At 40.0% G+C, this 25443-nt stretch overlaps 1 protein-coding gene across 2 annotated transcripts in view; it reads right to left on the bottom strand.

The window, feature by feature from the left end:
• Positions 1–21939, bottom strand: part of LOC131221280 (OVARIAN TUMOR DOMAIN-containing deubiquitinating enzyme 2) — a 47062-nt gene extending 25123 nt beyond the window's left edge. The window contains exons 1-7 of one of the 2 annotated variants that reach the window (XM_058216484.1): positions 21760–21939; positions 20148–20235; positions 20013–20058; positions 13649–13757; positions 8813–8904; positions 8138–8200; positions 7853–7971 (exon numbers count right to left, since the gene is read on the bottom strand). In XM_058216484.1, the coding sequence (XP_058072467.1) occupies positions 7853–7971; positions 8138–8200; positions 8813–8904; positions 13649–13757; positions 20013–20058; positions 20148–20212 (494 nt within the window). In that variant the 5' untranslated portion in view covers positions 20213–20235; positions 21760–21939. Of the gene's footprint in view, positions 1–7852; positions 7972–8137; positions 8201–8812; positions 8905–13648; positions 13758–20012; positions 20059–20147; positions 20255–21759 lie in introns of those variants that run through there. The other variant, XM_058216485.1, reaches the window with a different exon arrangement.
• Positions 21940–25443: the final 3504 nt, after the last annotated feature.

Below are 25443 nucleotides of genomic sequence, written 5' to 3'. Positions count from 1 at the left end.
GCAGCCGTTGAGCGTTCCAGAGTGGAAGTGGGAGCACGTGTCGATAGACTTCATCGCAGAGTTGTCGAGGACTCAGCGCAGTCACGATACCATTTGGGTTATCGTCGATCGTCTGACAAAGTCTGCTCATTTCATTCCAGTGCGTGCTTCCTGGTCTATGAACCGGTTGGCGAGGATATTTATTGAGGAGATGATGAGACTGCACGGCGTCCCAGTTTTGATCATTTCAGACCAAGACTCCAAATTTACATCTTAGTTTTGGAGGAGTTTTCAGCAGGTGTTGGGGGTCACTTTACATCTCAGCACCACTTATCATCCGCAGACAAATGGACAGACCGAAAGGGTCAACCAGATCTTTGAGGATATGCTCAGGGCTTGTGTGATCGACTTTGAGGGCAGTTGGGATGAGCATATGCGCCTCGCCGAGTTCGCGTAAAACAACAGTTATCAGGCGACTATCGGCATAGCTCCTTTTGAGGCACTTTATGGCAGACTATGCAGATCTCCTAGTTGTTGGACCAAGGTTGGAGAGCGTCGTCTCTTAGGTTCCGAGCTTGTGCAGCAGACGTCGGAGGCTATTGATGTTATCAGGCAGAGGATGCGCACAGCTCAGAGCCAGCAGAAGAGTTTTGCTGATCGTTCGCGTCGACCCCTCGAGTTCACAATCGGGGACATGGTATATCTTAAGGTCTCACCTATGAAGGGCGTGGTTTGCTTTGGTATGAAGGGCAAACTCACCCCGAGATTTATTGGACCTTTGAGATTACCAAGCGCGTAGAGGCTGTGGCCTATAGACTTGCCTTACCTCCTGAGTTGTCTGCGATCCACGATGTATTCTATGTTTCTATGTTGTGAAAATGTGGGTCGGACACTATTTCCATGATTGATTGGCAGCCACTTGAGGTTTGTAAGGATGCTTCCTACATTGAGCAGTTGATTCGTATTCTTGATCGAAAGGAGCAGGTCCTTAAGACCAAGGTCATTCCCTTGGTGAAGGTGCAATGAGGTCATCATTCGGAGGTCGAGGCGTCTTAGGAACGCGCGGCTGAGATTAGAGAGCATTATCCTCATTTGTTTGTTGATTGATATATACAGATGTATTGCCTTCTCATTTGATGATTATTATATGATGATGGGGTTTACTTTTCATTTTATCCTACATTGGTCAATTTCGGGGATGAAATTTTTTTATTGGTGGGGAGGATTGTAAGACCCGACCCGAGTTCTTGCATGTGTGCATGTGTGTGTGTGAGTATGCATTCCGTCCATCTTGATCCCGCGGTCCTACCGGTCGAATCCCGGCGACCCGTGACCCTTGGATAGTGTTTGCGGTCATCCGTGAGCCCACTCATGAAGACCCGACTCGCGAGTTGAGACCTATACCATTGTGACCGCATCGTCGTTGCGATTCCAACGATGCGTCTTGTGCATTCATCCGACTTATAGATCAAAAGTTGTGAGCATTTCATCATGTGGCCCACTTTTTGTACAAAAGCATATGGACCACCCATGCACAAGTTCCCATGCACACCACCCACACACACTACAATTCCCATGGAATAAACACTACCCATCCTAAACACTACCCACACCTAACCTACCCTAGCAAGCATTGTTTGTATCACCATAGGTTATGATTTCTTTCTCTTACCAAGGAGGGAGAGTAATGATGACTCCCCTACAACCTTTCCTTTCTCTCTCTCCTCCTTCATTCTCTCATTTTCCTCTTCCATGGAAGAATTTCCAGCCCTCCCTCTCCCAATTTCCAGCAATTTTTCCTTCCTTTCTTCCTCCATCTAGCCATCACAAACTCATCTTGACCATTGAACCTTTAAGCTTGGAGCTTGGAGTACCTAGTGTTGGTGGTAGCTTGAAGATTCAAGGTGGGTGATTATAATTGTTGATCTTATTTTCTACCCTTTGATCTTTTTTTCTTTCTAGATGGATCATATGGGACCCACCAATCCATGGTGGGGATCCCATTTGATCCCATGGATGTGGCCCTTTGGCCCATCCTACATGCATGTCATGATCCATGATGGGGTCATTCTCCATGGACCCCATCATGATGTATTTTATAATCCACTCCATCTTAAGGTCATCTAGACCCTAAGGATCATGTTGGGATGGCATCCCAACCATCCATAACAATTATATATCATGCATGTAGTGATTTTATGTTGCATGTAAAATCAATGTAGTTGTATGGGTATGATTCACTCTTGGGAGGGCCCACTAGTGGCGGGGCCCTACCCCCATGGCCGGATTACTCTCTTTCCTTCTTCTCTTTTCTCGGATGTATGGATGATAGTGTGTGTGTGGCCCATTTATAGTGGGCCTTGGATGTCCCAAAATAAATAAAAATAAAAATCCAGCAAGGTGGGATGCTCTTATCACCTAACTCCATGATCATCGGACACCTTAATCAAATGCATGCAAGTGTCCTAGTTCTAGTATGTGATTTGGACTTATGTGGGGCCCACTGAGGAAGGCCACACACCTTTTTTATGGCTGAGATTATTGAGATATAGGCTGATGTGTCCAGCCATGTATTGCTGTCCAAAAACTTGGACTGTTGCATGGATTGTCATGTTCAATCTTTGGCATGGATTTTTGGATCATGATTGTCATTATTTTCTTTATAAGTATGGAGTGTAATGAGAAGGTGTGGACCCCACCATGAGGTGTGATGGGTCATACCTCAGATGGTCCATGATATGGTACCCAAAAAGGAGGCCCATAGGGGTGGGCGGTCCACCTTGTTGGGCTGTCCAACCCACATGTATGGAGGGAAAACATACACTTCAGCTTGGTTTCTCTGAAGGATGGGCCACTTTTATGGACCCCACCTTACTTTATTTTATGAAGAAAATACTAAACCTCCATTTTTCCCCTCTTGGATGAAGGTTGGGCCCACCTTATTGGGTAAACAATGCATGGACAGCAACATCCCTTCCTGGACAGATTGAAATTCTTAATTTAATTAAAATATTTATGAGTATCCAAAAATCATAAAATTTTACAGAGAGGTGGTTCACTTATGGTAGGACCCACCTACAAAATTTTGGGGCCAATGGACACCTGTACACACCATGGTGGTGGCTGGACTGGCCCATTACAATACAGTGTCCAGATCAGTCCGATTTTTAGGACAGATTGATTTCTTTAAATAAATTAAAACCTTTATATATGTCTAAAAATTCTGAAATTTTATGGAGATATGTTCCACCCATTCTAGGACCCACTTACCAAATTTCAGGGCCAACGGACCTCTGTGTACACCGTGGCAAGGGCCGGACTGGCCCACCACGTTGGGACGTCAGGTCAGTCCGATTTTCTGGACAGTCTATTTTATTTAAACAAATTAAAATATTTCTAAGTGTCCAAAAATCTTAAAATTTTGTGGGGGTGTAGGTCACCTATGGAAGTATCACTCTGTAAAATTTCAGATCCAAAATACATTTGAGTTGCCCGTGGTGTGGCTGGAAGTGGTCTGCTAGGCAGGGACACCCAGGCTGGGGCATCTAGCCTCTGCTTCGTGGGCCCACCTCGATGTGTTGAATGTCCCACCACCCATCCATGTAGGGTCCTTAGGGGATGGATCATACTTGCCCCCTTTTTATTCAATTAGAACACATTAGGTGGATTTTTGGGCCATATACCCCGGGCCCATAGGACCGCCTACACATGGGACATCCCCGCCTTAGGCTACCGCTGGGCTTGCATTCTAACACGGCCCATTTCATATATGTATTGTATATCCTCCCTCATCTGGTGGGGCCCACAGTGATTTGTGTGAGCCATCCAAAATTAATTATACTAAGAAATACTTCTAATGCTGAACTCCACCAACCCAGAAATTCGGGTGGGCTGGAATTTGGCATTGAGCCCAATAATTGTTGCCTATAGATGTTCTTTGGGGCAATATGGCCCACTAGATTTGAGGATGATTTATGTCAGTATCTTATCATCTTAATTTTATTTTTTGGGCTTAATTAGTGTATGATTAAAGGCCCATCCCAAATAGGATTCTTCTTGGGCTAGTCTCTTAGTTAAGTAAGGGCCTTATAGCCTTGGTTGGGATGGAACTTTTGATAGGCCCATTGAACCCTTGGGTCCTATATTTACCATGTCATTGTGATGGGCCTTATGGGCCAAATACTCAAGTAGTTGGGCCCTTGTTTGCCCACTATAATAAATCCATACTTGGGCCGAGATGTGAGGCCCAACTTACATGTGTTAAAAATTTAAGAATTTCCCATATGTTGGGATAATGGGCTGCCCATTAGGCCTACTACAATGAATGAACCTATGACCCTTATGGTTGGGCCCTAACCTTGCTTAAGGGCCCACCAGGTTGCCTTTGTTTTTGGGCCTAGTGTATGGCCCACTAGGCCATGGGTTGATTGTGCCTTGGACCTTTCTTTACATATATAGTAGGCTACCTTTTGGGACCCAGTTGAGGTTGGATGTCCTCCTTGGTGGCCCTAAGGTAGGCCCATAGAGGCCCTTATAGGTGGTTAAAGGCCCACCTTGGGCATGCTAGGACTGCTCCTCCTTAGGTTTTTGACTCTCTTAGTTTGTGGGTCATCCCAAAGTACTCGGGCTCCCACTAGAGGGCTTCTCTTCTTCTTAGAATACGTCGATGTGCCTAGATCTTGACCCTCCTTGGGACAGGTAATTTCATATTCCTCGGGTAGCACACTTACATCGTTGCAACCCATATGCATCATCTGTATGAATTGATTGCATTGTATAGTGGTCATTCGGGGATGAAGTTTCTCCCCTTTTGCACATTGAGTGCCTGAAACTTGTGCATGATCTGTGTGTGCAACTCATGCATTGGCATCGCATTTCATGAGGATACCGCCCTTGCTTCATCAGGGCCTTGCCTCCACAGGGACATTTGTGGATGGCCGCATGTGTGGACACCGGAAATATTACTTGAGCATACTGGGTGTGTAGGATGCCCATGGGTGAGATTCCCAAAACTTCCATGGTACCAAGGATCTGCTCCAACGCCGTGACCGGTGGAATACATGAGCGCACGAGGGCCTTATACTGTTAGGCCGCGACTCCCACTGTCGTGTAGTCGGTTGGATAGGGGTGTGGCCTTACCCGCCTGGTGTGAGGAGGCATTGCTAGCTAAGTCTGACCACTCGTAAATGGGTCCGCTACCTTCGTGCCTTGTTGGTGATTAGTTGTCCACAGCGGGTAGTGAGGTCTCTTACGCTCGTTTGATTGCGGGATCTGCAGAGCAGCGTCATTCAGGCGGTGTAATGGACACCGGTGATTTCCTTATGATTGAAAATGTACTTGACTTATGGTTTGGATATGAGCATTGACATCACTTACATCGCATTAGCATTGGCTGTACAAGCCCCCCTTTCATACATTGCCTTGGTATGCACTCATTACTTATTGCATCGCATTCATGGTAAGCCTTGGTAAGACTAGTGATATGTTCATTGATTATGCTTCTCTCCTTATACCTCCTACTAATCTTCTGTGCACCATTGTCACACACTTACACCACCCTCTAAGCTTCTATAAGCTTATGCACGATTGATACGTGCAGGAGACTCTAGGTAGGCGCCGTAGCAGCAGAGCATGGAGTAGAGTTGAGCAGTGAGGACTCCAGTGTTGCTGATTTCTCTCTCTTTTCCTTTTATTCTCATGTATGTCCTTTTGGACCTTTTGGATGATTGTAAAAGTTTAAATTTTTAGTGGATTTTGTGATGTGTGCCTTTGTTATTCTCAGATGTACTTGCTGTGATCTTGGGTATGCTCGCATTGGAAGTGATTATATTGTTATGAAAATCCTCCTTGTAGGATCCCAGGATCGGAACCTACCTCAGGAGCCGAGAATGGGGTACTACGGCGGCGGGTACAAAATCGGGACATCGGCCGATACAGCCCCGTATCGCGTAATGGGTCCCACCGTTACCGTTACGTATCAGTCGATACGTAACCGATTTGGGACACCCTGACTAGCACCAATATATGATGAAAAAACAGATGAATATGAAGTATATGTCAAAGAAGGAGACGATTTTAATGATGATGGTGGTAGTGATCAGGTGCCACAATGGCAAGTGGATCAATGTATATAGTAGCCTATGTTAGTATATTTATTTTTTATATTTTAAATTTGTAAGTTAATTACTTGAAACTTGTAACTTTGTAAGTAATACTTTTTTTATATATTGTAAATTGTATTTGTAAATTAAGTTGTAACTTCTAAGTTGTTCAAATTATCAAGTTATCATTTATCAATAAAAATTCTATGTTCAAAATTTTTAATAATTTTTTTAAGAGGTAACCAATTTTTAACGATTATTTCTCTCTTAATGTAACTTGTTGATTTTTTGTTAAATTGTGTAAAGAGTTTTTACCAAAATGGCCCTAAGGTATGTCTTTGCACGCGTTTAGCTCCCCTTCTTAAATGTTTATACTTTTTACCTCCTGACAGTTTTTCAAAGACGAAACTGCCCCTAGCATTGAGACACATGCCCGTACTTAGCTTTGAGTATGGGAGAAGATACAGGGGTTGTCCATGATGTTGACATGGGCCCATCAAGTGTTGACTAGGGCCACTATAGGGGGAGATCTAATCCGCTCATTCTCATCGTATAGGTGTGGACAAATGGAAAAAAAAAATATTGCCTGATATAAGCCCTCCGTTGTCCACAACAAATGATCATGCCCAGCTTTTAATCCCAACTATTTTCTGTTTTATGGTCCACCTATTTTGTGGATGTGCCTCATTCTTGGGCTCATGTCCTTAAATTAAAATCTGAATTCAATGGGCGAAGTGGATTTGATACATACCTCACAGTAGGCCCTACAAACAGTGTTTGAAGACCATTTAATAAGACCAAGTTGGTTGGGAAGAGCCCATTTTGAATTTTTTGGCATTTTTTTAGAGAGCTTCTTCCTTTGAAGCTTCCTTCTTAGGACCCACCACCATTCTCCGGCCCGCTCTAGTCTCCAGCATTACATTCTTCAATGTTATTTACTCCGAAATTCATCTTCTTCAAAGCTTCCTTGATGGGATCCACCACCACACTTTTATGTGCTATTCTCAAGCAGACTAGTCTCCTACGTTCCATTCTTCGGCGTGGGAATCGGGTCGGGTGCACATTGCTCCCCGTTGGCAGGGAAAATTAAGTGTATTCCCATACAAAGAATGAATGTATATTTAAACTCTTTTGTACTTTTAGTGTTACATGATTAGACCATCTATTTGTATGCTTGTGTTGTGAATGTATTTACATTGATGTCAAAGGTTCAATAGAACTACTACTATATTGTCCTAACAACCGCGACCCTTAACAAATGACAACCAAGACACTTAACACACAACAACCACAACCCTTAACACATAATAACCACAAAGGGCCCATAATGATAACCCCGACCCGTAATAGATAACAACATCGACCCTCACATGTTAAGGGTCGTGGTAATCATGTGTTAAGGGTCATGGTTGTTAGCACAATATAGTAGCGGTTCTATTGAACCTTTGACATCAATGTAAATACATTCACAACACCCACCATCACACAATAAGCATACAAATAGATGGTTCAATCATGTCACACTATAAAAGTACAAAATAGTTTAAATATGCATTTCATTATTTGTATTGGAATACACAATATATCAATATTGTTGACGAAAGGTTGGTGAATAGTCGGACGGAAAAGAGAAGTCTCTAATTGTCATTCTTTTGGAACATTGATATGCGTTTTCCACATGGATAAAACAAAAACAGCTACAACATTGCAAACACAGAGAAATATTTAAAATGATATAGAAAAGAAATGTTGAAAATGATAGAAGCTTTTACCTATGGGCATCCTTCACAAGATTAAGAGCAAGCCCTTCAACTGCCCCAATGGTACGATCTTTTTGAATGGCAAAAATTGTTTGATCAAACTCTTCTGGGGCTCCTTCAGAGGGAGACATCTGGATGATGCAAGAAATGGAAATTGAATATCACATGAGGAGACCATAGTTAACATGCATTTCCATCGGTGAAGGTACTGAAAATAAATCAACAAAGGAAATGCATTGGCTCAAAGAGAATAATAATAATAATAATAATAATAATAAAGGTCCAGAAGCAACATACAGCTAACGCATCATAATGCAGGCCATCATAAATCAACATAACTCTTTCTGGATAGTTCATTGCCTGTTTTGATAATCAAGAAAAACATTAGTACTGTGAAGAAACAGCTAGTGAGAAGGGAAATAAGCCCATATCCCAATGGTAGATGGTGCATTCAACATTGAGATCTGAGGTTCAAGCTAAGATTACCTTTAGTGGAGATAGAGAGGAAAAAATTTTATTGGAGCAATCTCCATTGAGCCTCCATGCAACCTACTCTCCACTGTGTAGACATTGCAGGAGGGCCATTCCAAGTGGCCCAATCAAGGATGTCCCACAGTTATAAAATAATATTTTAAAAAAAAAATTAAAAAAAAAAAAACCAAAATAACCAAATGATCGATGATCATAGCATCTGATCGTCTCCCTTAATATTGACAATAGAAATAATGATGGATGGTCTACATTCATCTGGGAAGGGTGGGTAAAAGCAAGGGCTAGGATCACTGATTTCTGTAGTCTTTGAACTGTGGACTTCCACAGTGCGGGGCACTACATAGGCTGTCCTGATTGACTATCCATCCCCCTTTCCATGTGTAAGTGCAAAAGCAGGTTGCATGGGAGCTGTGAAGAAGCCTCCACTGAGTCATTTCCCTTAATAAGAATTGGATCCTTATTTTTAAGCGTGTTACTGACCTGACCATACAAATCACAACGGGTAGTTTGGATGTCATATGCTGCAATTTCACGCCCATAATAATCTGCTAATATTGAAAGCTCAATGGCACCTTCAAAACCACACAGGAGAAAAGGTTATTTATCTGGGAAATTTACTAAATGCATGAAATTTTACAGCATTAAAATTAAGTAAATTTATGCAGCAAAAACAACCAGAAGAATGAAAGTATAAAAAGATCCGAAATAGCAAAACTTACAAGTTTCAAAATGTTCTTGAATTATTAAGGCATTACATTAATTGACAAAAAACTTAGGACAAACATTAAATGCTCTTAACAAATTGAAGGACTAAACTTTAAATGCTCTTAAGAAATTCAAAGTCTTATCCAAGCTAATTGGCATTCAGTTTCTCAACCTTCATTTACCTAACAGAGGCTAATCGAACTCTCATAACTCAAGCCACCTACCTTCCTCGCCTTCCACAAATTATCCCATTTAATCAAGTATATTAACTTTTCAAGTAATCCCTCTGCAATATGGAAAAAGAAGAACCAAATGTTCTGCCAACTTACAGTGGACACAATGATGAACACTATCAGATATTTAATGAGAAAACACAGGGCAATTTCCTAGGACTTGAACATCTCAAGAAGTGTGTCTACAATTTCCTAACTTATGGTAACAAAGTGTACAAATGGAATTGAAATATCCACTAACGATGAACCAAGAAAGCATGTATCAGTTATAAAATGATCAGCGACACAAGGGAAAAGGCTCTTCCCAGTTTATGGTCTGTCAAAATAATTTTCTCTGAAAGTAATGCCCAAAATGTCCACCCTCAGAAAATAAAACAGAAAACTTACTCTCAGCAGGCTGACCAGTAGAAATCCAAACATCCACTTCATAACCTTTGAAAGCAAGATCTTACAAGTTATAACAAGTACAGGAAGGTTCCTACGGGTTTTGAGAGTACAGAATCATCATTGATTGGTCCACTTCCCTGTGCAGCTTTATACTGCCTTTGAGAGTGTCAGTGCTCCTGCACTCAATTTTCTTCTAAGTTAATCCCTTTTGAACAAAAGTAAGAGACTTGGAGTTGATTTATTCGTGACAGGAGGGACGGGTGCACCTGGCTGAGATTACTGGGTAACGGAAAGTTTCTTTGTTAGATGTTTCCGTTTCCTCTGATGCTATTGGTACGTCTAGGTTTTTCTCAACATTTAGACTGTTATTCATGGCATGTTGGATATGTAGACTCCATGGCAAAAGAAAAGGGAGAAAAAAAAAAGGGAAAAAATCAATGATTACCCAATGCAAGGTATTCCATAACAATAACAGTAGCCGTAATGGCCACTGCCGTTAGCATTAGTTTTTTTAAAAAAATAAAGTAAAATTATAATTATTTAAAAAAAAAAAAAACAAAAAAAACTATTTTGGCCCCATAACAGACTATTATGGAGCCATTATGGGCCATTTTTTTCTGTAACACGTTACCGTTTCCACCGTTACCATTATGTAATGGCTGTTACGTAACCGTTTTGGCATACCTTGACCCAATTATGACTTTGAGAACTATTGAAACACGGATTCCCATTTTAAGTTCATGTCTAGATGGCAAGTCTCATCTTCCTCTCACGATACCCATCTAGTTTCTTGTGCAAAGAATCCAAATGATGGAAAGTGTGATAATTGCTTGATGGAATGCACCCTTTTGTTTGCTATATAAACAACACAGATCGTCACATCAAAGGAAAAATCTTTTCCTTTTCCATTGTTCGTAATGGAATCCATCATTTCCAAACATGGCCCAAAGATTTATTTTTTTTTTTTTTTTTTTTGTGGGGGGGGCGGGCGCGGAAGAAGATGGATACTCCAATTCTGTAGCATATCATTGATCCCCACTTAATCTTCTTCATCATAGTGTTGTACTATCTATCTAGGGACAGCTTTAAGAATCATATTTCACCAATCATTGCTTCGAAATATCCAATCTCGTAATCAAACCCCAGGATCATGATAGTTTCATGGAGATTAGGTGGAGGAAATTTACTACAGTCATGATGTGTTAAACTATATTTGAGGAAACACTCATGGGGATACAATGATGGCTGTACTCCATGTTTGTTGGTTGAAGACTCACAATTTGTTTGGAAGATACTTGATTGGAGCAACAATCAGTCGATAATGGCCTGGTTCCTGAACTCTTTTTGTTCCAACAACCTGGAACTAACATTTCTGTGCATTTCTAAGGAGACCCAGGATCATTTCAAATCTTCTGAGGTAGTGCATGAAATTATATGTCTGCGGGGGTGGTGGGGATTTATAATATTTTCCAATTAATATCATGAAAAATAGACAGTTAAGATCAATGCAATTCGATTATGCAACCTATGGCTCATAAAAAAACGGATAGGCTGTAACAAAATGGTCCGCACATCCAAAGAGTATCATCCATTCGGTATGATTTTCGCACCATGCCTTACCCCCACTAATATGATTAAATAAATCCCTCGGATGGAAGATTGGTCATGCCATGTGTCACTTGAAAGCTTTGGAGACGTTAACTACCCCGTGTGTGTGTGCACGTGTGGTATCACTAAAAAGCATCGGCGACATTGCCAACACCACCCTGACTGTGTGTGTGATGACTGTGTTTGCCTGCGTGTAAGTTGGGATGAATTGTGCAGCTGAATATTTTCTATTTTCTAACTTGATTGAAGATTAATAATTTGCAAGGATCCTTGTGCATGTAAGATTATTGTAATAAATTAATGTCATGGTCGCCATTGCATGTCTGTCTCTAAGTGCATAAATCCATGTACAAGCGGGTTTTGCAACGATGGGCATGAATGCATTAATCGGGATTCAGCATCAATTGCTTTGCCTTTAAGATGGAACAAAACATGAATTTGAGGTCGTCAAACTCAGATATTGATAAATAAAAGCAGAAATATCAAATTCCTCATCATGCCTCTTCTCAACAAATAGTAAATGTTGTGAAAACACTACCAGATGTTGAATTGCCATTGCAAGGGTGGTGGAAGCAAGAGGACCCTGGAGACATGGACCTTGACTTTCTAAAGGTGTCATGGAGAGGCTCTAAAGAGCAGTGTATGCAGAATAGGACTAATCATTCAAAGATACATATTTCAACATGCATGGGAAACACAATTGTACCATTACAAGTAGACATGATGCCACTTCACTTGGCAACCAATATACCAACAAAATCGTACGGTCAAGCAAAACCATTGCCTACTGAATCTCAATCAAGTATATCATTGACAGGTATGCATATTCCTAGAATTTTGAGGGATAATACCATCTTCCTCTTTTTTAATTTTATACGCAATAGGCAAAATACATTAAACAACAATACTAGAAGAGGCGCCCCTGCAACCCATAAATTAACAGGATTCAAACAATACTACCCAAGAAGATATGATCAAAAAAAGAACACAAAACAAAGACACGAACAAAAAGGATAAGGACTTTTTTCTAGTAGGTAAGGTGCCTCGAACCCAAGACCTCAATGATGAAACAAAGCCCACCAACCACTGAGCTACTGGTTTGAATCCATAAAGGAAAAAAGGCTTACATAAATAATAACAATAATAACAACAACAAAAACCACCAAATTAATTCCTAGGAACAAAAGCAACTTCCAATTGTCAAGTTTTTTTTTCAATCGGTGAATAATGCTTTATCAAAAGAAAAGAGGGTCAGCCTCCAAAGCACCCTACAACTCTTTCCACCCCCTCCACGGTGCCGAGCCCAGAGGAAATCTATGATCGACTTCGGCACTACCTATTAGACATTGAAGAGAGCAAAGAAGGTCTCCCACACATTGCAGACCAAGGGCAATGGATGAAAAGGTGGCAGTTACATATAATGTGTTGCAACCACATCTGTAGAAGGGCATTTTGTAAGTTGTAACTGAATTTTTTGGTAGGTAAGGGTATTTACTATTTACTCAACAGCTGACCCCAATTAATTCAGACAAGGCTTAGATGATGATGATGATGATGATGATGATGGTTATTTAATCAATGAAATGTGTTAACTTGATTTGTATATATTTTCGGAGACCCACAAGATATACATATTTTTTAATGAGGTCTCAAGTCCATCTGGTTGGACCACAAGGTACAGTCCACCCAGCAAATAACTCCCAATCTGTTAAGCGCATGAGATATCCAACCCCCTTCCAATAGGTTTGCCCCACCGTGAGAATCACCTACTGCAAAAATCATTCCCATACTCCTATCTACTCATCAGGTGGGGTACACCATGAAAAAAAAAAAGTGTAGCCATTGATAAATACAAAATACAAGTATGGTTCACTAGATGTGAGGATACGGCAGCATTTTGCACAATGTGATCTTCATGAAGGGCCAACCTTATGGACAGGTTAGATGTCACACAGACATGAAAGGTTGGAAGTTATCCACTGGTTGAACCATAACTTATAGTCCAAATAATTGGACTGGAGACCGCCTCTTTTTTAATACGTAAATAATCATGTAAGGGAATTCTAAAAGAGGAAATTTAATAATGTAGATTTCTCTTGTAAGTTCGAAGCTAGATCTGCACAAATATATTCACATCTCATCTACATAACTCAATCTAACCAAAGTCGGCGAAAAATGAAACATTAGTTCATTTGTTTGATGCATTGAATATATATTTTTGTCATGTGGCAAAAGTAGTTTATATAATGCAAAGCATTTGGATGCCTTAGACATCATAATAATGAAGAATTGTTTATCCACCAATAATGCTATCAAAAAGAAATAATCTCAAATTTCTAGCTGGTAAAAGACAAAGAGTAAAAGACAAAGATATTGGCCAAACCTCCCCACTTCTCAGAGTCAAGAATCCAAGCACAATACTCTCCATTTGGTTTTCCAAGAAACACTTCACTGTATTTTGTAGGATCACTTGCCACAGTTGCAGCTATAACCTTTACGAATAGATTAGGAATGCATAAGAATTTCAGACATGTGAAGCAAAACAGTCTAATGGGGAAATCAAGAGGACGTTTGGATGCATGAAACTACATTAAAGGAATTGGAGTTTGAACCACTATGGTTCCACAAAACTTCAGTGAATAGAACATGAGTTCCCAAAATCAAGCATCTTGACTTCCATTCCCGAAAGCTAGAAGTCAGGTTCCATGGAGCTTTATTTCCACGGAAACCATTTAATCGAGCTCTCCACATTCCCATTGTAACAATCTTCTTAGTAACTCATGTGCCTCAGCATATACCCTCTTTTTCTTTCAATTCATCCTCTACCTACCCTCTTCAAAGGCTTTAATGGAGGGCCATTGTCACATCGGGCCCAAGTGGGGTGGCCTGTGGGATGTAGGGGCACACTTGGGGTGGGTGGCCCGTGTGAGGCGGGTGGCTCACGTGAAGCAGAACCCATGTGAAGTGGAGCCCACGAGGGGGGTTCGGCCGAGGTCCTAACCCATGGGATGTGGGGCCTGGGCTATGAGATTAAGGGATTGATTCGCTATAAAAAAAATTTTAAAAAAAATAAATAAAATAACAATTTCAAAACCAAAAACGAAAGATGGAGAAGAATTGAAACTTAAAAGCCTTTGAATATGTTTTCCATGTTTTTATGTTAATAGCCATATCTTCCAATCTAAACCTAACCTAACTGGATTTCCAGCTCAAAAGGTGCAGAATATCTTCTTCTTCTTTTTTAATTTGCGGTAACTGCATTAACAAAAATAAGGCATTGACAGATCCCCCCCTCCCCCCAAAAAAATAAATAAATAAATAAATATCTGGTGCAGATTTTCGACCTCTAGAGTCTAGATTAAGAGAGTAGAGGGGTTCCATTGGGTTTTTTCTGCATTTTGATGAAAAGAGAGTGAAATTCTGTATTTAAATTGTTTTTCTGATATGGGTTTTTTTTATATACATTTTGGGTTTTGATTGCTTTTATGATAGCTAGGACAAGACAATGATGATGACGATTGCTTTTATGATGGGGTCTTACAGTATACTGCATTCTAAACACTTTGTTATGATTCTTCTTAAGATATAGGCTTCATAAATTTTGGGTTTTTCTTGCTTTTCTGATATGGGTTCTGTATAATTTTCCATTTTCATAATTTTTATAATATGGTTTCTATTATTAGATATCTTTTGGGTCTAGATTTTCTTTACCATTTGGGTTTTGTGGATTTTGGGATTTCATTGATTTTCTGATGTGTTTGTTGTGTATATTCTTCGGATTTAATCAATTTCTGACCTCGTTTCTAAGATCTTTTGGTTCTTTTACTACTATTTTTAAGAGAATTTTGTATACGTAGGCTTTTCTTTGAAAGCTTGGAGCTTTTTTTTTTTGAAAGGTGTAAAAGCTTGGAATTGGGATCTCTCAGGAACTAAAAAGTTTCCAGGAATTTGCCATCCAAACACCAGACTTCCAATTTCATGGAACTGGACAGGAGGGTTGTTAACCAAACAAAACAAGTTCCAGGAACTGAAGTTCCACAGAACCAGACAGAGAACCCCAGTTCTATGCATCCAAAAGACCCCAAGATGAAAGATGAGCCAGGCAAGCATCATGATGCCAGAAGCAGCTACACATAAAGAATTACACATAAGAACTTAGATTAAAACTAAGGCATATCTTTGCCTCTTTGTGGAAGTTTTGGTTCTAGTGGTGACTTTACACAAGTTTCTTAAAAATTCCAAAAGCCCAAAAAAAACAAAAAAAAAAAAAACTTTTCATTGTGTTTTCAATCGTGATTGTACGAACAGGACAAAAATGATGATAGGGGTTCACCGTTTACGATGCTTCATCAAAGAATGTCGGAGTCTATGACACTTCATGTTTTCACATTTATGGATCGTTCTTTCATTTGAAATCATGTCCTAAGACACATGTTTAGTTGCCTGCAGATTATCAGTTATTGATAAGCTTTATTTAAAGGATGATACTATCAGGAGTCATTTAATTGATGAATGTAGATTAAAAAACCAGGTGGCTAATCAATATCTTATTTATATTAATTTATTTTACACCTCTATATTTTCGACAAAATCGACTTACTACACAATTTACGATTAGACTCGACTCTATTCAAACCCTCTTACAATTGAAAATAATTTCAATTTTCAAAACATTGCTCTAGACTGTTGTGTGATTGTTGCCTGTCCATGAACCTCAAGGGAGAATTTTTTAAGACAGTTACTTGATTGTCCTTGCTATATGTGGAAGAGAGTTGGTGCAATAAGGCAACAGGAGCAGAGATTGTATGTTGGAAAATAAGGATGCTGACATAGATGTATCAGAAGAGTCAGAAGGACATGATTAAGAATGAGGTTACCCGCAGCAACCTAAGAGTGGTCCTAATATAATAAGAGATAAAATGGAGTGCAGATTGAGGGTTCAGCCATGTTTAACAACGATGGGAGATGACTCTGGCGAGGAAGGGGCATTGATGAGAGTATTCAATAGATCCCGGGCAATAAAAAACCTATGAATTAGAGCAATTGACGCTGGATTATTTCGAATTGATCGGAATAAATATGAATGGGTGTAGCGAAGAATTATAATTGGAGTGCTATTTACATGTAATTTACATTTACATATATGTAGGTACAAATCTTTGATTGATCTATATCAATCCCATATCTTCATTAAGGGCTTGACAAGGGGATGACAAGAATACTTAAAAAGAACTCCAATCGAGGTTGTGAAAGGGATTTAAGCACTCACCGACTATATGCCATTCGGTAGGAATAATTGGTGAAATAGAATTTATTAAGCAGCAGCTAGGACAAAGCTATGGTGATAATGGTAATTGTCTCTTCTTCTCTCTATTTCGATAATATTCTAGTTTCAGTATACAAGAAGAGTCCCATAGCTATGTTGTTTGCAGATGACATAGTTCGATTGACGAGAAAAGGGCAGAGGCAAATGCAAAGCTAGAAATGTATAGGGATGCTTTAAAATCTAAAGGTTTGAAAATTAGCAGGACAAAAATAAAGTATATGGAACACAACTTCAGTAACAAACTAACAATAGGCAAAGAGGAATTTGTTCAGATTGAGAACCAAGTAGTACCCAAAAATTACCATTTCCGATATCTTGGGTCTTCATGAGAATGGAGATATTGAGAAGGATGTTGCTCATATTATTAGTGTTGGGTGGATTAAGTAAGGATGTGCCTCTGGAGTTTTATGTGATCACCACCTACCAATCAAACTAAAGGGGAGATTTTACGGGAACCAGCGATGCTTTATGGGACAAAATGTTGGCCAGTCAAGGAACAACACATTCATACAATTGAGTGTAGCTGAAATGAAGATGTTGGGGTAAATGAATGAATGGCAAGAACAGGAAAGTAGAATTAGAAATGAATGCATTTGAGGGAACTTAGTAGTAGTCCTAGTGAGTGCTAAGATAGGGGTAAGTACACTTGGATGGTTTGGCCATGCACATCGGAGACCAAGAGCTGCACTGGTTTGGACTTGTGAGTCGGTTCCAGATGAACTCTATAAAAGGGGAAGGGGAATGCCCAAAAGCACATGGGTAGAGATTTGATGACCAATAGCTTTGTTGAGATTATGATCCTTGATACAGTGGAATGGGGGAATAAGATTCATGCAGCTGACCCGAACCATTTAGTTCACTACTGAATTGGAGATTTTATACATATATGTCTGTCTATATATAAATGTACATCTGTGTGTGTGCGTACAGATTGCAGGGTGGAAGGCTTTGTGATGATGGCTAGAGGGAAGAGATGGATAAAGGAAGCGCTGTTGCATGTAGGGGAGATGATGGGAGTCACTTTCAGCGACTGTGATGAGGATTTCTATGATCTTTTTCAGTTCATGGAGCATTGGGAAAGTCAGGAGTTCCCTGTGCGGAGTTCCCTGTGCTTCAAAGGAAGATCCAAAGATCGCCAAAAGGGCAGCAAGAACTGGTCAGTCTCGTCTCTGCAGTGAACTACGATTCAGGGAGAAGTACAGGAGGGGAAAGGAAGGGCAGAAAGGCAAGATCAATGTCCAGATGAAAATCCTCTATTGGAATGTTAGGAGGCTAGGCAACCAGCAAAGAAAGGGCAGATTAAGGAAGTGTGTCGAAAGTCAAAGGCTCAGGTTATCACCTTTCAGGAGACCAAGTTGATTGACTGTGATAGGAAGATTTTGGATTCATTGTGGGGATGTAAGTTCAAGGATTGGGTGATTGTTAATGTGGTGGGGGCTCCTAGACGGATTGTCGTTGCGTGGGAGACAAATCAGTGGGTTAAGGAGGATTGGTGGGGAGGAAATTACTCAACGTCAGTGGTTCTAAAGGATGGGACGGCAAATTGATGGTTGTTTACGGCAGTGTAGAGTTCGAATGAGGCACCAAAAATACAAGACTTTTGGGCTGAATTGAACATCATGCGAGAGAGATATGACATCCCATGGTGTGTGGAGGGCGCCTTCAACGTGAAGAGATTTAAGTTTGAAGAGTCTAGCTGGGACAGAATTACGTGTAGCATGGGAGATTTTTCAGAGTGGGTGCGTGAGCTAGTTGACCTTCCAATAGGGACTATTAAATATGCTTGGTCAAATGGGCAGGCGAGACCTATTATGTCCAAGATCAACAGATTTTTTGTATTAACAAGGTGGGTGGATAAATACCCATTGGTATCCCAGCGGGGTTTGTCGAAACCGGTGTCCCTCAGCCGGGTTTGCCAAAGCTGCTGTCCAATCATTGTCCCATTTTGCTAGAGGTGGAGGACGAGAACTGGGGGGCCAAAGCCATTTAGATTCAAGTTATCTTGGCTAGAAGTGGAGGTTTCTTGGGGTTACTGAAAGAGTGGTAGTCGTTTGGGGTGGAAGGCTATGCTGGTTTTAGGCTCCGCCACAAGTTGAGGCTTTTGAAAAATCAGCACTTGGAAGAAAGAGGTGTTGGGGAACCATGAGGTTGAAATTTGAAATATCCTCAAGGGGATCTAGGAAATCGACATCAAGAAGGATGGGATGGAGTTATTGGAGGAAGAAAAAGCAATAAATGCAAAGCTAACTTAAGATTATACGAATCGCTTAAAAGAGGAAATCAAGTGGCATCAACGGTCTAGAGCAGTTAGGAAAAGCAGGGGGGACAAAAACACAAGATATTTCCACAGCATTGTAAGCACTGGAGCTAGAAGCAACAAGATTATTAGCACTCTAGTGGGCAGTAGAAGAATGGAAGGAAAAGACAAATTGTGTGAGGCAGTGATGCAATTCTATGAAAGTATGTTAATCAGGAAATGAGGGGAAAGGCTGAGACTAGACAATTTGGAATTCAACAATTTATCTAATGCTAAAGCTGAGTCACTTGAGAAACCATTTTACAAAGGAAGGAGTCAAAGCAGCAATGGACAAGGCGTCGGGACGACCAAATGACTTTCTAATGGTTGTCTCCAAGATTGGCACACCTAGATATGGATAATGACATAACGGTTTCAAGGTGCTATTGATTAAGTGGAAATGTGATTGTGTGGTTGCCTCTTTGCTGAAGGAATCTTTTTTAAGAGGAAATTGAAGAGTCCATTATGTTTCTTGATAGAATCCACCTATATGATCCATTGGTGAGGGAGAGGGATAAGATGGTGTGGCGAAAGAATAGCTCGGGCCAATTCTCAATTCATTCATTCTGTAAGATGCTTCGCTCTTCAGTGGAGGAACTAGGAAGGTAATCATATGTAGATATCTTTTGTATGACACTATATGGATCCCCATAAAGTGGCGGCATGCACGTAGCTAGTTGAGAGGAAGAGGGTTTGACCATTGACAATCTCCAGAAAAGAGTAATGATAATCCCCAATGTCTATGTTTTGTGCATGGGGAATGCCGACTCAGTGGATTACTTGTTTATTCATTGTCCATTTGCTCGCATAGTTTGGTCTAGCCTTCTCAAGATCTTCAGTATGCCGTGGGTGATTCCAGACTCAACGGCGAACTTGTTTATGTCATGGCATGGGGTGAGCCTTGGGAAGTAAGAGAGGGTCGCATGGAGATTAGCATTGTTGGCTGCTCTCTCTCTCTCTCTCTCTCTCTCTCTCTCTCTCTCTCTCTCTCTCTCTCGGTGTGCATAGGTCTCCTCATGTGCCCAATACTGAATAGGAGATTTCACACATCAAGTTACTCACTTGAATAATGTACTTAACAATATGACTTAAGCTGCAAGTCGGTATCATAAAATGAAGACTGACCTGTCTTAATTCTGGAGCTTTATGTTTGTCATTATCCATGACATATCTGCACAAAAAGAAAACAAGACAATGTAGACAGATCCACCAGTTACCTATTTAGAAATCAGGAGACAGCCAAACAGTTTCGAAGCTTACCCGACAGCATTGAAGAGGCAACTATTGTCTGGGGGAATGACCCTTCTAACAACATTTCCTTCCATGTTATCAAACACCCGCTTCAAAACTTTTGAAAAAAAAAAAAAAAAAAAAACCTTCAAACCTCAAAACTCAAAGCTAGACAAACAAGCAGAGGTTCAGAAAGATGCAGAAAAAATCAACAGAATTTATCAATAGAAAATCAGGTACTTATAATACGACCATTTTCTTTTTCAAAATTCACCACTCTTTTCAATAGCGGCCTGTATAGACCAAAAGTATTATAACAGCCAAAAAAATTACTATACCAGTATATGTAGTGAGGTTTCAAACATCATTTATCCCTCCCTCAATAGTTCTCATGACATAGTGCTAAAACTACATGACATTTACATTTGCATAAATGCCAACATATGAAATAAAAAACAAAATAAATATCAAAAAACTCAAAGATCACAAAATAAAGCATCTCACATGCGACTAGTTTGTGGGTGAGGCCCAACATGATGTGTGTACGGCATCCAACCCATCCAGCAGCATCACCCCACCAGGAAAATGGGACACCTTAGAAATCAAGCCAATCCAACCATCAGTTGAGCCCAACACAAAGTTGGAATTCTTGGGTGACTTCCATTGTTTTCTATCATGTGGCCCACCTAAAGGTTGGATAAGCATGTTATTGGGGTACCCTGTTTCCGCTGGATGTCATACACAACATGGTCGGCCCACACACAGCTAGTTGCCCGACATTCTCATCTGCAATTAGTCGCTTTTGAAATGCTCTCATTATCAACAAGAATAAAGAAAAAGTCAAACTAGAGATAAGAAGGCACAGATGAAAATACATCAAATACACTGAATATATCAGATCAGTCACAGCCAATAAAAATCATAGCCTGAGAATCTCACCGCAAAATTAAAATGAAGAAAACCACCCACCTTATAAAAATTTGAAGAAGAAAAAAAAAACTAGGACCTGAAACACAACTTCAGACCTAAAAAAGAAAAGAAACACCAAAGAAAACTGCATATATAAATTTTATTTTTTTTTTTTTTTAAAAAGAAAGAACCGCACAAATCGAAACCTCAAAACCCACAAAAAAAAAAATCTCAAACTTTAAAACCCATTTTATAAAATACCAAGAAAAATCAAAGCATAAAAAAATAAAAACACACCTTAGAACTCAAATATCAAATTCAGTCACATTCAGAAAACCCACATAAAGAAAAGAAAAGAAAAGAAAACGCTTCCTCCCCTGCCCAAAAAAAAAAAAAAAAAAGACAGGAAAAGAATGAAAGAAGCAAACCCACCACGAAAATTTCATATAAAAAAGAAAAGAAAGAAGTTATAAAAATCAAAATAGTAAAAGGAAAAGAGAAGACGCTCAAAGAATTTATTTTTTTTAAGCCCAATTAACAAAACTCAAAAAGAAAAAAAAAAAAAAAAAAAATATATATATATATATATATATATATATATATATATATATATATATATATATATATATATATATATATATATATATATCAGTCAGATTTGAACTACAATTGAGGTACAAACATCACCTGCCAATAAATAAACAAACCCAAAAAATAAAATAAAAAATCATACCCTCCTTCCAGTAGAAAAATGAATCCAAGAACGAAAATCTTCAAAGCGATGAGAGATAGATGTGAGAGAGAGAGTTATCCGTTGTTTTATCTTACCAAGAAAATCTATCTTTTTGACGCTCGTGTCTGCCGAATCTCACTACTCTGCTTTGTTGCTTTTTCCCATCGCTACCTGCCCTGTATTTTTTTATCGTCTGACAGTGCCTTCTAACTTAACGCGTGGAGGTGTAACACGCACACCTTCTCCTTGATGCCTTCCCGGAAATGATCATGCGCACTTAAAGAGAGGATTAGGTGAGGCCCGTGTAACGTATCAGTGGGTCAGTAGAATCTCCACTAACCAATTAGATAGTTAAAATTCTAAGAGATTTACTCAGAAGGATCTTATCGAGGATTTAGACAAAACATATGTTAATTTGATTGGGTTTGGGTTCTAAAAAATTATAGAATTCAAGTTCATCTTATCATTGAAGGTTAAAATATTTGTTAGATTGTTAAAGCTCATAAAAATTACTTGAAACTTATGAGATTAGAGGTTTAGGATGTGAAATATTAATATGGACTCACATAATCTTTTATTGCACTAAAAATCCCTCAAAACATCTAAGAACTGAATATTATTTTATAAGAAACTATGTTTCAATGGCTATACAATTGTTAATTAACAACTCAGTCGATCAGATCGAAGGGCTTTTTTATAAATGATATCTTATCTAGCTCTTAGGTTTGTCAAATTTTGTAGTGCCAAAACTTCTTGGAATCTGTATCTTTTATAGTGCCAAAACCTTTTGGAGTATGTATCTTGTGAAGCTGTTACTATAAGATCAACTTCATCATTGCTTACATTCAAGTACAAGTTCAAGAAGTTCAAACACAAGTCCAAGAAGTTCAAACACAAGATCAAGAGACTCAAGAACAACATCAAAAAGTCCAAGTACTAGTTCAAGTCTTCAAGCTTCAACTATATCAATAAGTTCAAGTCTTCAAGCTTCAACTACATCAAAAGAATATATGCAATGATTCCATCTCACAAATAAGGTTTGTTTGACCTTAGATTGATCTTATAATAGGTCATACAATTTGCATTTATATCATAGGTCATTTGATAATTTTATAAGTCATATTTCGACTAGTCCTAGTCATGGTTTGACTAGTACAGACACTGGCTCGACCAGTCAAAGATTTTTCTCGAAGAGTTCAAGGTTTGTTGTGAATTTTCAGAATTTCTGTTGGACCAGACTGCTCAACCAGTCCTGAAGACTGCTCGACCAGTCGAGTGAACAGTACTCGACCACTCAAAGTCCAGTAACATTTTTGGGTCTCACTCGACCAGTCGAGTGCGGGGCTCTACCAATCAAGCAGGCCACTTGTCACGCCTCAAACCCGGAGATCAGATTCACAAGAATTCCGATCGCCGAATCTGGTGCCGACAGCCTCCGTAGAACCCCATTCTCGGCTTCTAGCGTCCATACATCAGATTCTGATCCTGGGATCCTAGAAGGAGGATATTTTTTTATCTCGTAATAAGCATAACCACAAGATTACCCAATTCATAAAGGCAACATCATCATCATCATCATATATCCACTAATATAATCATTTGAGTACAATACTGAAAAAGAAATATATAAATCGAAAGTCATGCTTCAGAAGACCGATATACGCTTCAAGCTCAACACTGCTGCAACCTAACATCACCTGCACACATCTATCGTGCATAAGCTTGTAGAAAGCTTAGAGGGTAGTATAAGTGTATGCACAAGGTAAGTGTCAAGTATTCAATACAATGCCGTCATCATACAATACCGGAAATACTGGTAATTCATAAATCGTACAATATCGAAATAAGCAAAAATACTGACAAGATCATGAATCATACGATAACAGAGTAAGCGGAAATACGGACAACTCCATGAATCAATCAATATTAGAATACACAATATAGAACAACTATGCAAATAAGGAGTCACAAAGAGCCAGATATCAGATACCGAGGATGCGATGCAATATGCAATTCCTGATGAGTCCACGAATAGCATCAGCCGTATCTAGACCATATAATGCAGAAACACAGTAACCCAAAATGTCATATGACACGGATGTAATGCAATATGCGATGCGAATGGAATGACCATGCTAGAGTGTGAAGTCGAGATGATAGTACGTAGTATCGTAAGCTATGGAGTCCACCACAAGGGACTTCTATCCAAACCAGTCACATACCTAAATTTGGATAGTCAGACTCAATGTGGTAAACTCCTGATCTCAGGTTAGTCGCGCGCCCAACCGAAATCATTGTCATTATGAAGGTACACAATAATTAGTTGCGCACCACCAACCCGAGTGGATAGTGAATGAATGAATGAATGAGTGTGCAACACCTATCGATAAGTCCACATATCAGTACAGTTCCTCTCTGGGATCATCACTGGAGTTTAGTACACTCCAAATGGCACTGTCTCTCTCTTAGTAGCATAGTCCAAGTGAGCGTAAGAAACCTCACTATCCGCTGGCCACTAGTCTGCCAATACCTATCCGGCACGTCGATAGCGGACCCATTCACGAGCTGGTCAAACTCAGCCTAGCAATGCCCCCTACCCTCGGGCGAGTAAGGCCACACCCCCTCCCAACCGACCACGACACAGTGGGAGACGCGGCCTCCTGGTATTCGGCATTCAGTCGCTCATGTATCCACTCGGTCTCGACGTTGGGGCGTCTCCTGGACTCGGAGGTTTAGGAATTTTCACCCAGGGACATTTATGGCGCCCGTATGCTAGAACCAAACATTTTTGGTGTCCCATCTGACCATCAACCATATGTCTGTGGAGGTTACGGCCCAGATGTCGTTGGGGCACATAATGCAAGATGCATGAGTCATACAATCCAGTCATGCATCAATCGTGCGCATACCATGCACTCATGTGAGATAACCTCCGCCTATTAGGGAGTCTCATAACAACCTGCCCAATGACATATGCAATGGTCAACCACATCTCATAACAAACATACAGATGATGCATATGGGCATGTATGATGATACTATGCTATAACATACTTATAATCAGTATCAACAATCGACCTCGACAATGTGGATATTTAACCAACATTGTCTCCAAGGAATGGCCCACATAGAGCCAAACATATAATGGGCCCATGGCCTCACACAAAGGCCTGATATACAACACAGTGGGCCTTACTCAAGGGCCATATATACACAACAGGTGGGCCCTGCTCATGGGCATCAAATACATGACATGTGGGCCCTACACATGGGTCTTGAATACATCAAATGGGCCATGCATCATGGGCCATGAATACATCACAATGGACCTTTCCCATGGGCCTAACAAACTAACATACATCATAATGGGCTCCATAGCCTGGTCCTCAAATGCATCCCAATGGGCCTCATCACATAGGCCTTATATACATCATATTAGGACTTAAACACGGCCTGAATGCACATCACAACAGTCCTCAAATACGGGCCGCATATACATCGCATTGAGCCTCAACAATCGGCCTCGATATTCGGTCTCATCAATCGACATTGGAATCGATAATCAATCTCTACAATCGGAAATCGGCAATCAGTCACGATAGTCGGCCTCGATTGCTAATCGGCAATCGGTCACAACAATCGGAATCGATCGATAATCAACCTTGATCGATTATTGACAATCGA

The sequence above is a fragment of the Magnolia sinica genome, chromosome 12 (assembly GCF_029962835.1).
Source record: "Magnolia sinica isolate HGM2019 chromosome 12, MsV1, whole genome shotgun sequence".
Classification (NCBI taxonomy): domain Eukaryota; kingdom Viridiplantae; phylum Streptophyta; class Magnoliopsida; order Magnoliales; family Magnoliaceae; genus Magnolia; species Magnolia sinica.
Note: the sequence above shows the minus strand (reverse complement) of the source record. Positions and strands in the feature narration are given on the sequence as shown.